Source organism: Penicillium daleae (genome assembly GCF_028827525.1).
Source record: "Penicillium daleae strain IBT 16125 chromosome Unknown utg000005l_segment0_segment0, whole genome shotgun sequence".
NCBI lineage: Eukaryota > Fungi > Ascomycota > Eurotiomycetes > Eurotiales > Aspergillaceae > Penicillium > Penicillium daleae.
In genome coordinates this window covers 3,510,870-3,525,713 of record NW_026623153.1, presented here as the reverse complement: position 1 = coordinate 3,525,713, position 14,844 = coordinate 3,510,870, and the positions used below count along the sequence as shown (strand labels likewise).

At 46.9% G+C, this 14,844-nt stretch overlaps 8 protein-coding genes across 8 annotated transcripts; 4 read left to right on the top strand and 4 right to left on the bottom strand.

Annotated features, from left to right (window-relative positions):
* Nucleotides 1–106: 106 nt before the first annotated feature.
* N7458_005451 (uncharacterized protein) lies at nt 107–532 on the bottom strand (the record flags this gene model as incomplete). The annotated part of the gene is made up of 1 exon (XM_056908833.1): nt 107–532. The coding sequence occupies one exon, from the start codon at nt 530–532 to the stop codon at nt 107–109; it is 426 nt and encodes a 141-aa protein (XP_056767451.1).
* Nucleotides 533–923: 391 nt separating this feature from the next.
* On the top strand, nt 924–2,663 carry N7458_005450 (flavin monoamine oxidase family protein; the record flags this gene model as incomplete). Its single annotated transcript, XM_056908832.1, has 5 exons — nt 924–1,122; nt 1,183–1,251; nt 1,301–1,447; nt 1,504–2,366; nt 2,415–2,663. 5 exons carry the CDS (start codon nt 924–926, stop codon nt 2,661–2,663), a joined length of 1,527 nt encoding a protein of 508 aa, XP_056767450.1.
* Nucleotides 2,664–3,540: 877 nt separating this feature from the next.
* Nucleotides 3,541–4,353, top strand: N7458_005449 (sugar O-acetyltransferase; the record flags this gene model as incomplete). Its single annotated transcript, XM_056908831.1, has 3 exons — nt 3,541–3,641; nt 3,703–3,939; nt 3,993–4,353. 3 exons carry the CDS (start codon nt 3,541–3,543, stop codon nt 4,351–4,353), a joined length of 699 nt encoding a protein of 232 aa, XP_056767449.1.
* Nucleotides 4,354–5,011: 658 nt separating this feature from the next.
* Nucleotides 5,012–6,993, top strand: N7458_005448 (uncharacterized protein; the record flags this gene model as incomplete). The annotated part of the gene is made up of 5 exons (XM_056908830.1): nt 5,012–5,231; nt 5,313–5,669; nt 5,730–6,004; nt 6,071–6,198; nt 6,252–6,993. The coding sequence occupies 5 exons, from the start codon at nt 5,012–5,014 to the stop codon at nt 6,991–6,993; spliced, it is 1,722 nt and encodes a 573-aa protein (XP_056767448.1).
* A 192-nt stretch (nt 6,994–7,185) lies between these two features.
* Nucleotides 7,186–9,123, bottom strand: N7458_005447 (uncharacterized protein; the record flags this gene model as incomplete). The annotated part of the gene is made up of 8 exons (XM_056908829.1): nt 7,186–7,312; nt 7,372–7,724; nt 7,779–7,837; nt 7,888–8,072; nt 8,138–8,426; nt 8,477–8,699; nt 8,754–8,913; nt 8,963–9,123. 8 exons carry the CDS (start codon nt 9,121–9,123, stop codon nt 7,186–7,188), a joined length of 1,557 nt encoding a protein of 518 aa, XP_056767447.1.
* A 710-nt stretch (nt 9,124–9,833) lies between these two features.
* On the bottom strand, nt 9,834–11,026 carry N7458_005446 (alpha/beta hydrolase; the record flags this gene model as incomplete). Its single annotated transcript, XM_056908828.1, has 3 exons — nt 9,834–10,420; nt 10,482–10,734; nt 10,796–11,026. 3 exons carry the CDS (start codon nt 11,024–11,026, stop codon nt 9,834–9,836), a joined length of 1,071 nt encoding a protein of 356 aa, XP_056767446.1.
* Nucleotides 11,027–11,907: 881 nt separating this feature from the next.
* Nucleotides 11,908–13,242, bottom strand: N7458_005445 (FAD-dependent oxidoreductase; the record flags this gene model as incomplete). Its single annotated transcript, XM_056908827.1, has 5 exons — nt 11,908–12,639; nt 12,696–12,799; nt 12,859–12,962; nt 13,027–13,164; nt 13,223–13,242. Coding segments are annotated over 5 exons (1,098 nt in total), but the record flags the coding sequence as incomplete, so codon positions are not given.
* A 421-nt stretch (nt 13,243–13,663) lies between these two features.
* On the top strand, nt 13,664–14,662 carry N7458_005444 (aminotransferase class IV; the record flags this gene model as incomplete). Its single annotated transcript, XM_056908826.1, has 1 exon — nt 13,664–14,662. The coding sequence occupies one exon, from the start codon at nt 13,664–13,666 to the stop codon at nt 14,660–14,662; it is 999 nt and encodes a 332-aa protein (XP_056767444.1).
* Between the last annotated feature and the right edge of the window lie 182 nt (nt 14,663–14,844).

Below are 14,844 nucleotides of genomic sequence, written 5' to 3'. Positions count from 1 at the left end.
TGATATCAAAACCGGAATTTAGAACTAACACCTAGTTTGATTTGGAGGGATACAGACCAAGATAGCATCGCATTAAGATTCTTGATGTCAGGAGAATATAGACAATTTAACTATGGAATATCACACCCTCTGCGGCTACTTCGGCTCGCATTTTTGGCGCTACTATTTCCTTAACCACCACGCTCGTCCAAGTAGGCGTGTGGCCAGGGAACTTCCTTTGAAAAACTTGCATCATAATTGCTTCATCCCCAGAGTCAACCAAGTATGCCACAAGCTTGTACGCCTGTCTTAAGCCATTCGAAACTCCGGCGTCCTTCAACGCCGCATCAAGGCAGTCAAAGACAGCTTCGAATTCGGCCTCAGCGGAGTGGTTGACTAGATCTCCTGTTGTCAAGTTGAGGCCAATATGACCGGTGGTGAAGATGAGTGAGACTGTGGGAGAAATTGGGACTGTAGCAGTGGTCGCAAGAGAGGCCGGTTTGAGGCAATCTCCCACTGGCCCAGGAAGGTTTTTGTAGGTGATCGATGGCATTTTCTGGTCTTAGTTAGAGCTCTGAAATTGATACTGGGGTCCGAGGAATGCGAAATACTAACAGCTGAGGTAAACAGTTTTGGGGTTTAATAGAATTTGGTATTTTCTTGTGATTAATGGAATGTTGGACAATTCGATTACAATCTGATTAGACAAGGAGGCATCTCTTTATCTGGTTCAGTTCAGGAACTTAAGGCTGAGTTTCATGCAATACAAGCGCGGCAGTCAAACTCACCTGCCGTTTGGGGCAAATTTACACTGGCGGAAACTCCCCACGCAATGACATTCAAGTATAAATCTAGGTCAGCGAGTTGGTGCTATTTGCAATTCCATAGAATTGAGCTTTCCTGATCTCATTAACAACTCCGATAACTCAACTTGCTATCCAAAAATGGTTCCTATGTCCAAGAAAACACAAGACGGCTACTCTTGGACGGGCGCTACCGGAGTGCGCAGGGGCGGGCTGCGTTGCAGAGGTGTTATTGAACCGAGCCAAAAGATCACAGTGCCGATGGGACACAACTACGATGCAATTGTCATTGGGGCAGGCTATGCCGGTTTAATGGCCGCTCGTGAAATGACAGATCAGGGTAGGTGATCTCATGGAAAGAAGGGCAAGCGGTAGCTTCTGCTTACTTGGTTATGTCTAGGGCTCTCGGTTCTCTTACTTGAGGCTCGCGATCGGGTGGGCGGCCGAACTTACACCGTCGAAGCTGATGGTAAGTTTCTCCCTTTCTAGTTTATCAATACATAACTCACTCAACGAAGGCATTCTCTATGAGATGGGAGGGACTTGGGTTACTCATCACATGGCCTTCCTGTTCAAAGAAATGATCCGTTATGGTATGGATCGTGACCTCATAACTACGCATCATAGTGGATATGAGAACGACTATTACACACTGAATATTCTGGGTATAGTACACGTCATTGGATTTCGACTTGCGCGACTACTCACAATAAGATCCTAGGTGCAACTCCGAGAAAATTGTCCCATGAAGAAGCTGGAAAAATCGCGGCAAGGGGCTGGGACATCTTTGTCAATGTTGACGGAGAGAGCTGTCGAAGAATCTGTCCACTTCCACATGCACAGCTCGAAAACATTCTCACTGACAGAAACGAAGTGGAGAGATACGACAAGATCTCATGTCTGGAACGATTTGAAGCTATCAAGAACTTGCTTACAGTTGAAGAGGCTGGTGTGCTTGTTGCTTTACTGCTTCACATCTCAGGCGGAACCTTGGAGAATTCCAGTCTATGGGACATGATCCGCTCCCATGCCCTTATGTCGTATAGCTCGGACAATTTCGGCCCTATCTGGACTACTTTCAAACTCCGAGAAGGGCAGTCCGAGCTTGCGAGTCGGATGTTCCAAGATGCAGCAGATCGCGGTCTGCATTATGCTTTTAAGACCCCGATCAAAAGTATCAATGACCGCTCCAATGGAAAAGTCCAGTTGGTTGAGGTCAAAACAAGTTCCGAGGCAGTTTATAGGGCACGCCACGTTGTGAGCACAGTTCCTCTCAATGTTTTGCACACCATTCAGTTCCAGCCCCCTCTTTCTTCCCGACGTCAAGAAGCAATTGAGATTGGCCATGTTAATTTCATGACCAAGGTTCACGCAGAAGTAGAGGGATCAGGACTGGCTTCGTGGAATGGAGTCAAGTATCCTAATCTCCTTATGTTCGGCTATGGAGATGGGCTCACGGAGAATGGCAATGCTCATATCGTTGGCTTCGGAAAAGATGAGAGAGGTACCTACGTGCCTGAGCGCCATCCAGAACAAACAATTGATGCGTTTGAGAAGTTGCATCCGATGAAAGTCAAGAAAATGGTATTTCACCTGTCCACTTTCGAGATAAAACTAGCTAACTGTGGCTAGGTATTTCATAACTGGGTTACAGACCCTTGGTCCCAAGGTGGTCCAGCCTGGTGGATGCCAGAGTATATGACAAAATATCAGGATGAACTGCAAAGCCCGCATGGTAATGTTCATTTTGCTTCTGCAGATTGGGCTAATGGCTGGCGAGCTGCGATCGATGGTGCATTGGAACAAGGCTTTCTTACATCCCGGAACATTACCAAGGATATCAGACAGACCGCCCAACCAAGCTTCACTGCCAAGATCTAGTTCGAAAAGACGATCGTAGTATTTCAGGGTTCATGTATCTATCATGAAAGCTCTGCTACCTATTAATTCGGAGAAAATTATGTCCGTCCTTCAATTGACTGGCGTAAGATATAGCGAGTCATTCATCTTCAGATCCATTCTCCTAAATCATTAGTCTCCAAGCCTTGCACTTCCTCTTTCGTGCAGAGGGCCATTAAAACGAATCTCGCCTTCGATGGCCTCTCCAGATGGGGTCTGAGAAATTACCAAACTGGACTCCGGGCCCTCTTAAACGAGACTATTCTCAATACGTTGGTACTACTGACTCGATTCTTTACATGGATCCGGTAAGTTTGGTTCTTTCATGCCTTCATATTCGTACCACTGTACTTATTCCTAGATAACTAGCGCACACCCTACCTGCTCGGAGCTTTAGAGGTAGATTCCGGCCCGCGGCGCTACACAAATATAGCCGTAGAGCTGCACATGACTAGCTGAGGCGGCCCATCAGAAGTCGAAAACAATATATTTCATAGTTGAATAGGAAAGTAAATCGGACGCTACGGGGAAGTTCTCCGTTCTGCTGCTGTAACTACCACTTTTGGTAACTAAGAAGGCCCCACTTGTATCCTTGAATAAGAAGGCGAGGCCGCAGGGTGGGTCACTCCTCAGAGCAAAGATACGGAGAAACCTCGGGGCTGGCAATGCTACTTGATTCGGAAGTTGATTTCACTGCCAGCACGGCTGGCGCTAGAGTGTTCGGCAAATTATCGCTATAACTATGGCAAAGGTGGAACTGTCTGGAATAACTGGAGTACCTCTGTACTCTATTTATTCTTCAATTGCTCGCCAATACTGGGTCAACGACAATTTGAAAGCATTAGCATCCTTAACCACAATGGCTGCAACCGGGAAGCGTCCCGAGATCATTGAGCTTTCCCGCGATCTCCGTGGTATCCCGCAATGCGGGGACTACGAACGTATGATTTCAGGAATGATGTACGTATAATCCCCACCAAATGCCAAAATTTAGACGAAAATCAATGCTGATGGAATAAAGGTATAATCCCAACACGCCGATGTTGCTCGAGGCGCGGCACCACTGCCGCGGCTTGACTAGGGACTACAACGACCTAGATACGAAGACCATTCCATACGACCAAGTTTTTGAAAAACGACTCGAGTTACTGCGTAATCTCTGCGGTAAAGTCGGAGATGGTACCTTCGTGGAACCGCCATTTAGGCCAGACTATGGCTGCAATATGATTATCGGAAGCAATTGCTTCATTAACTGGAAGTGGGTGCCCCACTTCGCGGACGCAAAAACTCCCATACTAATTTCAATACTAGCTTGACTGTTTTGGACACAAGTCTTGTGGTTATTGGTGACAGGGTTCAAATTGGCACCGGCGTGAGCCTTTTGACTGCGGGGCACGATACAAGTATACTTTCGCGTCAGAAGTTCGTTGAGTTCGGTCACCCAATCTTCATTGAAGACGACTGCTGGATTGGCGCCAATGTGGTTATCTTACCCGGTGTTCGAATTGGAAAAGGCAGCACAATTGGAGCCGGATCGGTTGTCACTAAAGACATTCCTCCATTCTCGGTTGCAATTGGCACTCCCTGTCGTGTGAGGAAGACTATTCAATCAGCAGAGGAGGAGGAGCGAGACCCTGAGAATCCCTACCGGGACCTATCGCGCGAGCACTAGATCAAATATCACGAGTATGGTACTTCGGATACATAGACTGGCAAACTTATTACTGAAAAGAGATTTCGGGTCGTAAATGCACCGATGCACCCGGGAAGAGCCTCCGCAGTCTTGCCCCACTATCCATCTACAGACCCATAGAGTTTCTGGAGGCAAGGTGGCGCTAGCCTGGCAGGGATCACTAGAGATATGGCGGGGCCTTTGCTCAGCTCCAAGTAATTAATATTGCTTATCAATGGCGAGTTCCAATCAGGCACACCACTTTTTATATAAGACCTAATTGAGCAAGAGAGCATCATCCGCTTTTTTCCCCCTAGTGGTAACTCGAGAGATGTCAACGCACTCAGCCACCTCTATTCCGGCAATGGAGACGTCCAAAGCACCTGCCTTCAAAGGAAAAAGAACAAACTCTCTTGCGTTTGCTCAGACTGACTGCCATACTTGTGCACTCGTGGGTGATCAGTGCGACCGCCGCCGGCCACAATGCACAACATGTCTTGATCAAGGTCGCAAGTGTGGAGGCTTTGCAACATCACTCTCTTGGGATCCGAAACGCATGTTGTCTACCAACTCATCTTCGAAGAATAATCAAGTGGCTGAAGAGCCATCTACTGTTGCAGATGTTGTATCGCATTCTCCTACCAGACCAGTTGCTACCATGGCCTCTGATAGACCAGGCCCACCACTTCGCTTTCGATTCGCCGGCGATCGTTCCAGATCAAAGAAGCGTCGCACTACACATACCTGTGAGGATGATGAGACGGCACAGTACGGGTCAGAAGTACAAGAGAGTAGTGTCGATTGTACAGACAGGCTAGTGCCTATTACGGAAGGTGAGAATGTCGGGACGCAGGCAGGACATGAAGAGGACGACATAGGTATGTTCTTTTTGCGCTCATTACTGGCCCGTGATCTTTTTCTAAGATAGGACAATGAGCCATTAACAATTGACATCCTAGGGGCTGGTGACTTGCTCATCCCAAATGACTTTGACCTATATTCCACTATACCATCCATATTCGGCTCTGTTTCCTGGCTTGATTTTGGGGTCCCCGAGCCCCCTCTCTTAGACCCTCCAGGCTTGATCCCATTGCTAAGATCAACGCCATCGGCACTAGAGAGAGCAACTGAGTTCACAATTGCTGAAGATTTGCAAGAAGACCCACCGATGAATGGATTTGATCCTATCTTCTCCGGCGTTTCGCAAAGTGACATCATGTCCAGCACTGTGAACACAGTACCGAGCCCGGCTTTCCTCACCACCACGGCAATTCGCGATGTATCTTCGAAAGATCATGATTGGCTTTTTGAGATGTGTAAGTATTTTCGCAATCTCAATTCTATTACCATAACACTTCAAGCTAATAGACACTCAGATGATTCTGAGTTCTGTGTCCTGCCACTGACGTCGGACACTGCGATAAATCCTTTCCGTTGCAAGCCCCAGACATTGCATGGATCACGCCTTCTTTTCCATGCAGTTCTGGCACTGTGTTATCGGCACTTGAATAGCATGACCTCGAATTGGTCCGAAGAGATGACCAAGCATCGTGGCAAGGCTGCTCAACTGTTAGAGACTGCATTGGCAAATATAAAATCACGGGATTGCTTACAATTGCTGGAGCCAATATTGATTTTGTTTACTTTGGATGTAAGTGTCAATGGAGCTTTCGGTCATTCTCAAATTCTGTGTCTCCCGCGTTACTAAACTTTCCAGTGTACTCTTTCTGCTACAGGACATTGGACCAGTCACTTAGAGCGTGCGCATACCATGCTTCAGCTTTGTGGAGGCCCTAGCTCTCTGAGTGCACCTCGGCAACGATCGCAAGTTGGGATGTTAGTGTGGTAAGTTATTTCTTCGCCCGTCACGGAAGTCATCTCTGATACATGTGTTCTAGGTGGGATGCAACTATTGCCTTGATCTCTCGACGATGTCCTGTCATGGACCGATCATATCTAGATTACCTGATACGATGGGAGAAGCATGATAAGTGGTCTTTTTTTGACCTGACTGGCTGCCCACGGGACTTGATTGCCTATCTCTATAATCTGGCTGAACTGGCTCGCCAAAGTGAGATTGCTTCATCAATGAAGTGGCTGACCTTCAACTTGGCTCCCATTATCGAAGCTGAAAAGGGCTTGAATCATTGGAAAAATGAACTAGATCCTGCGCAACAGGAGCAGAGCCCCGGGCTTTCCGAGAATGACGCGGCCAGGCAGCTCCATGACCAACAGGATCGATTTCACTGTGCTGAGGCATGGAGATGTGCTTTACTTCTCTATATTGAGTCTGTTTTCAAGCGCGACATGGAGAAACGCTCATTTACACTGAACTGGCTCGTCCGCAGAACGCTAGACCATATCCGATGCTGCCGGCGAACATCACAAATACAAAAGCAACTTCTGCTTCCTATTTTCTTGGCCGGAAGTGAAACTTCAGATGAAGGTATGCGCAGCTTTACAAGGGAGTATTGTGCCTATTGGACACAAAAGAGTCGATATAGCATGTTTAATTCAGTTCCAACAATACTGGACGAGATCTGGACGAGTGGAAAGTGGTGGGGAACTGTTATCGACAATAAGGGTAAATCTACGTCTTCTGGACTAGAATGGTCTGCAACACAATTGTTGTTTGGTTAAATGAAATGATTTCTCTTTTTATGAAAATTTTGATCTGAAAGCATCACATTCAAAATTTCCGACTTGTTCTCGCCTGCTAAATTTCTTTGAGTCGAGCATTCGAATTCATAGAAATCCTCGACCATCAAACGCAAAGTATGCTTGACATATTTCCCAAAGAAAGTCTCACGGAAAGATAGTAGGCTATTACTGCTAATGAGCAACTGTTTGAGCCATGTTGAGGAGATCCCAGTCAATGGCGGGGCCACAAAACTTCTTCCGCCGCTCCACCCAACAAACGAGCACTACGACGAATATTCCCAAAATGACTGCAGCATTGCTAGAAATTAGTGTTAGAGAGCGAATAAAATGGGTTATTATTTATGGAACGGGACTCACTAATTCATGTTAGCCAAAGTTGGAGGGTTGGTTGTTGGGAAGCAAAAGAGTACACCGCTCAGAATGAGCCATAGTACCGAAAATATATGCACAGAATACCCATATTTGCCCAGGTCAAAGTAACGAGGTGGAAGCATGTCCCTTCCTCGGATGGCTAATAGAGCCTGGGGCACAGTATACGTAATATTGAGCATCAGAACGGCGGTATTAATGATGGAATTGAAGGCCTGCGTGCTGGCAATGTAGAGCAACCCGTAAATGACACAAAATGCAGCGGAAAGGAGAGTGGCTCGAACGGGAATGTTGCGTTTTGAGTCAATTTCTGACCAATAGTCAGAGAAAGGTAGACCATTCTTCGAAAAAGTCAGACTATTTATGATAAAAGACAAGTATTGGAGATTACTCACGTCGCGGGAGAAAGCCCATGTCATTCGACTACTGGTAATCCATTGACTGGGAACACAAGCTGAAGCGTACTTAGCAGAGGGAAAAATAAAAGGAGAAATGAAAGCGTACTGTAATATAGGATTGTTAAATAGGTCTGGAGGGAAGCGGCTGCAGCTTTGCTGCCTGTGGCTTGGTAAAATAACTCAAGACTTGGAAGGAAGGCGCTCTGCACTGCGTCCATATCTTGAATGACCGACGTCATGGCAATAATCCAAGGCACGAGGGTAAGGACACCCAGTATAATGGTCAAGTTACTGTAAGATGTCAGACATGGTAAAGAGACGGGGTATACAGGGGGCAGTCGTAAAGGGAAACGCACATCACGAGCGGTATTCTGCGAGCGGGGCTTGGAATTTCCTCCGCAATATGCACACATGCTCCAGCAGCCGCGAATGCGTACTCTCCATTTCCAATCCCAAGCAGCCAGCCTACCCCGGGTCCCCAGCCACTTGTTGATCGGTACTCAACTAGAGCGCTGGGATGGTAGGTTCCTTTGCCCATGACGAGACAGACAATCACCACTAACACAAACCCTATTATCGAAAGTAACATTGCAGTTTTTGTCATATTCTCGATACGTTGTTGGGGAATGATGGCAATCGGAAGTACTGTGAATGATCAGATAATGACTTGTGTCCGCGAACGAAAGGGCTTCTACAAGTGAGAATAATGACAAGCAGATAACACAGATACACCTGCCACTGGGTTCCTACAAACCCAGCAACTAAGAACTCACATATCCCGAAGGCAGATATGGCTGTGTATATGGTGCCTGAAGCGGTATTTACCCACCAAGCAATGACATTGATTGTCCCAACGAGATAAGCTGAGAATGCCTTATAACCATCCGGAGCAACGATGTACGTGAAATGATATTGTCCCTGTTATTGTTCTGGTTAGAATGTTGCCAATTGTATTTGTTCCGCTTCACTTACTCCAGATGAGGGAAATGCAGAGGAAAGCTCAGCAACTCCCATGAGCATGACCCATTGAACCAGCGCTGAGAGTATCGGGCTGAAAATGGCCACCAGCCCTCCCCCATAGCTATATGCCACTCCAAAGCATGAAGCATAGGTCAACCACGAATTGACAATGCTAAAACATTATCAGCAAGAATTCTGGCTGCAGTTGAACTAATGCAAACCTGAAAGCAAGCCCAAGAGCACCCATCCATGAGAATGATCGCTCAAGCTGCACCTCGTGTCCTTGAGCACGCAAAACCGTATCGTCCAAGTCGAATGTCTCACCCACACCCTTTGCCTCGAGTTGAGAGGCAGCATCGCCGTGTCTCTTGTTGTTAGTCATGATGTGGGTAGCTCGTGAAAAAAGGAATTTGGAATGCAGTGAGAGAGCAGCAGGCGGGTATTTTAGCATATCCAAAAGTTCTTTATCATAAGAGCCCGGGGTAGGAACTATTATATTACTTGAACCAGGCCAATCATATTTCTTGGAGAGAGATTCAGAATTATGCAGGTCAACGAAAGATTGTGGTCAAGATAAGCCGTGATCTAGCCCCTTTCTTGCAAATGCAGCTGTGGTAGTAATCGAGACAGGTGCAATCACGGACGAATGGACACAGAAGATCCACCATGATCTAACTTCTTTGCCGAGAATGCGGGGTCGCTATACTAGATAACTACGGCTTCACTGCCGAACGCAATTTCGGCTTTTTCATAACCTTATCTCTCCTGCTATTTTGGGAGATCTAAGGTTTAACCCCGCCTTCCTGCTCCGACGAAACTTGAAGTTTGCCTCTCTTCTTCTTGTTTGTTGTTAGACTTGTCAAATTTGTATTCTATTTGGCCAGATGCGATATCAGCATCATGGGATATGAGATCGGTCCCGGATTCTGAGTTACAATCGCATTTCAAGATTCATATCTGGGGCTACTAGAGCACTATCCAGTCCATGGTAAATTTATTGAGATAAACTCTAATCCACTTTTCATCTCACTCTATCTCACTGTCTCTCAATAGAGATAAAATCATATTCATTTTAGTTGAACACAACTCATTTCACAGATGCGAGACGCCGGGTGTTGAATTGAGCCAAGCAGCTGAAATCACACTCAAACCATTCCGAAGCCATGGAGTATTCAGGGTGGCATCCGAATCGAATCCATGATCACCGTCCTGAACGTGAAGTTGGACCAGTCCGTCGGGGAAGTTTTGGCGTAATAAAGAGGCAAATCGATGGGATCCATCAACAGGAACTGCCGAGTCTTGTTTTCCATGAAATATGAAAAATGGAGGTATCTTTGATTTACCCGAAGCTGCAAGACGCCTCGCTCTTTCCATCGGAAACAAATCTGGAGTATCAGTGCCGAAGAATTCCAGGAAGCGGCCATTTTGCACGATAGAAAATGCCAACTCCAGGCGATCCGGTGGATTCGCGGTCGTGACTACCCTCGGCATGCTCCCAGACTCATTGGCCTGGAGATGTTCATTTATCACACTGTTCGGTATATTTGGAACACCAACAATCGGTTTCTCATATCGTCGTGTGTAGAATTGTGATCGGAGATCCAGCATCGGGTAGGCAGCGACAACACCTGAAACCGTGGACGGATACTTTAGAGCCAACTGAACAGCCAAGTAACCACCTGGAAATTTTGTAATATTTAGCCAATTTTGCAAATATATAAGCTATCTGGGCGTACTGACCGGCACTTTCCCCAATTAGTAGCACTCTATAAAGATCGGGGGTAATATTGGAGTGGCCTGTGTCATGCAAAGACTGTGAAAGTCCATTTCCGCGCAGCCAATCCCAGAAAGCGTCAATATCCTCCAGAATTTCTGTCCCACTTGCTTCAGGAAGTAGGCGGTAGTTTGGAGATATAATGATCGCATTGCTTTTTGAAGCGTAATCTAGAATCCAATTTGAAAACCAGGGGGCATAACGGCTTGACCCAGTGACCTGTATTCATACGTCAGGTCTCGCGTGGCATTGAACAATTCCGCAATGGAGAAGCACATACTAGAAATCCACCATGAATCCGAACCAGAATTGGGATTTGAGAGCGTTCATGGTCAGGAGAACCCAGCAGAGTTTTGGGGATGAGTATGTCTGTGGAGATTGCAACATTGCCGCCATGACTGGCCTTCAAGATTCTGTATTCTGTAGTCAACACTTTGAAAGCTTTGAACTTATCGACATCCAACGAAGAAAGCGCATCCATAAGCGTAAAGAATTGACTCGGTGGTGGCATTTTGACTCGATTGAATCGCCAAATTTGGTTTTGTGAGAGAATTTTGGTCAAACAGGGGTCATGAGGCGACTTTATCTTTAGATCTCAGACCCACAATGCTGAAGCTATTTGGAGACACGTTCGAAATACGTTCAGAAAGAACTTTCAAAGAGAGAAAGGGGCATGTTATCATGCAGGAACCTTTTTTCTGATTTCTAGGCTTAGAATTTTCAGCTGTTACTGTAGTTGTTGTCTTTACCTCTCGCCACTATGACCTAATATCATGGCCCTGTGCTTTTTGGTAGTTGCACCACTAATTAGTCGCCGCAGAACCTTCGTGGAAGGTCACGCTGGAAATATTGTCTTGCTTCTTATCGTGACTCAACCCGCAGAATCCCTGTCGTAGGAATAGCCCTCCGAGATGAAAGTATGGAGGGGGAGACGGGTCCTTGGATCCCCCTGCGGACGATGTCGGGGTAGAAGAATAATTACCCAATGGGGAAACCGAGTTCTGCATATCCGCAGCGCGCTTCAGCAATCCCAACCAAATGACCCGATCGGACCCACATACCAGATTGAGAGATCACTAGTTACATCTCTGGCCAATTGATAAGGAACGATATGACAGCTTATCCATCCAGACCATTATCGACTGGGTAACCATAACAAGAGATCTTTCCACTTATTCGGAGGCTTACAACGAGTCGCTAATCTGCTGGGTACTGTATACCATTCGTGAAATCTCTGATCGGAAGATCTTGGCTTAGGAGTCTTGAGATTAGTAGGTTTCGACTATTCCTCTGCATGACTGGGAACTCTCGTAGACGTCTCCCACGTTTGATGATGTATTGGGTTCAGATATCTAAGGACATGATGGAATCCTCTCAACGTGTCACTTGAACCTAAAGGTTGAGTAAGGTCATAGCCTTGCCCGAATCCCACAAGCTTCCTCGATCAAATTCACAGCAGCCTTTGCGCAGCCATAGGATGACTGATACCCAGCGCCCGCAGCACCATAATTGTGGACTACCCACATCCCATCGATTTTCTCCTTCTCGATGCGGGTCCCTCCCCTCGCGAACAGGTCGCAGTCCAACACCGTGTCGGATGACATCCAAATGTTCAATACCCTTGCCATCTGTTAGAGCAGGACACATAGCCACAGCCCGCTTCATGATCCGAATCGCAAGGCTAGGATCAGGCTGCGATTCCCAGTTGCCCTTTTGGTACGACCCACCGAGGATCGTGCCTCCCCCAGCAGCTCTTGTCATGACATAACACGCTTCATCTTCTCCATCATCTGTGCCAGACACATCAAGCATTTTACCTGCTTCATTGCGGACGACTACAATCTGACCACGTGCCGGAACGACAGATCTGTCCTCAACTCCACCAAGCTTGGAGGCCATGAGACCAGTGCAGTTAACGACCAGATCAACCTGGCCTGATGGATGAACATCAGAGGCTGACGCATCACGAATATGCTTAAACGTAGCGCGTTTGAAGACTACCCCGTTGCCGAGACACTGAGAAACCAGCCAGGGGAGATAGATAGCGGTGTTGATGCATACCGACGTGAAAACCGTGGCAGAATCAATACCGGGGCCCAGTGCTTCCTTCGGCAGCGAGCGAAACTAGAAACGTATATTTAGTAATAAATGATGTAATTTCCGATATGGAGAATGCTGACATTTGGGACAGTTTTCGAAAACCAGGGAGTTGGTGACAGTAGCTCGGAAAACCAGCTTGCTGTTGCAGAACCAACGTCTTTCGCGCGACTGTGTATCTCACAATCTTGTGAAAATATTAGTTATCGTATCAGTGCATCAGTCCCAATGGAATCATTTTTTTACCTTGGAAATGGACTCCAGCCTCGGGATAATTTTGGGCAAGTTCTGCCAATGGCCCCCAGGTGTCTTCATCCCATTTCGCAGCTTCAGTTCCACCTACCGAGACACTATACAAGCATTAGGCAAGATTTGTAGAAACTGAGATCTAAAGATCATTGATGGTATAGCTACGGCATATAGTTTGCGCCGGCCCATGGCGATGCATATTCAATATCGTAATCGCCGGGCATATGCTTAGCTGCAACAACTATCTTGTAACCTGACTTTCTAGACAGTAGCAAGGCAGTCGTTAAGCCGGCTACGCCAGCCCTGTCTTAACTTTTAGCTCGCGCTGATTTTCGATGAATGGAAAGCTTTCAACACACACCCAATGATGACTATGTTCTTCTGAGGCATGGTTAATCACAATTCATGCAATTTTGAGGCGACAGAAAGGTAAAAGAAAAATTCGCAGAACCTGACCAAAGGACAGGGCTCCAGGTATTTTAATCAACTGAAATTAGTATAGGGTATCTTTTGTCTTACATACCTTCATTGATATCATGTAACCTTCATTGCCGTACCTAGTAATCCTGTCCCAAGAGCTTGGCCGTCGTCAACAAAATTACCGGATTAGGAAGGTGAGATTTTATTCGATTGCTCCAGACAACTCGGAATCGTCACACTTCCTTCTTTGGCATTTACTACAAACGAAAAATTCCTTCGTAGCCATGATGCTGATAATCTCAACAGGATACTTAAGTGTGCATGCGACAACACCCTCGTCAAACCCATCGAATTCACATTTGTTCATCTATTCAACACAAACATGGCTACCATGCAGAAGTTCATTGCAGCCTACGATGCTCGGCAGGCGGTTCTTGCTGTGAGCACCAATCCTTTCGCTAAAGGCATTGCTTGGGTAGACGGAGAACTCGTTCCTCTACATGAAGCACATATCCCTCTCCTCGACCAGGGCTTCATGCATAGCGACCTTACATACGATGTCCCTTCCGTCTGGGATGGCCGCTTCTTCCGCCTCGATGATCATATTACTCGGCTCGAAGCTAGCTGCGTCAAACTACGCTTGAAGCTTCCACTGCCTCGCGAGGAAGTCAAGCAGACCTTGATCGACATGGTTGCCAAAAGCGGTATCCGGGACGCGTTCGTGGAAATCATCGTGACCCGCGGCCTGAAGGGAGTTCGCGGTACTGATCCCAAGGACATCGTCAACCGCATTTATATGTTCGTTCAGCCGTATGTATGGGTTATGGAGCCTGAAGTACAGCCCATCGGCGGTACAGCGATTGTCGCACGTACTGTTCGTCGCGTTCCTCCCGGTTCTATGGACCCAACTGTTAAGAACCTCCAATGGGGCGATCTGACTCGCGGGCTCCACGAAGCTGCCGATCGTGGAGCAACCTATCCTTTCCTGACCGACGGCGACACCAATCTCACCGAAGGCTCTGGTTTCAATATCGTTCTTGTCAAAGACGGTGTCTTATATACGCCTCAGCTCGGTGTTCTTGAGGGTGTCACACGCAAGAGTGTCATCGACGTTGCGCGAATGAACGGTCTGGAGATTCGTGTGGAGCTCGTGCCTGTGCAGAAGACCTATGAGGCCGATGAGATTTTCATGTGTACCACCGCTGGCGGTATCATGCCTATCACAAGTCTCGATGGTAATCCAGTTAACGGTGGCGAGGTTGGTCCGATTACGAAGAGGATCTGGGATGGGTATTGGGATATTCATTACGATGAAGGGTTCAGCTTCGAGATTGAATATAACGATGGGAATAGGAACACTTCAAGTGGCCCCGGTCTGTAGATCTATGGGCATGTGACATTCATTAGCTTTCGTTTAAAAAGAAACTCAACAAATCTGTCCGTCTATCATTTTCCCTAGTAAGCAAAGCAATATTCAAACCCAGAGAGCAAGTCATTAAGTGAGCGATTATCGCGGCATGAAAGCCATTCTATCGTTCAGCCATTCACCGTACCATGTGCCAT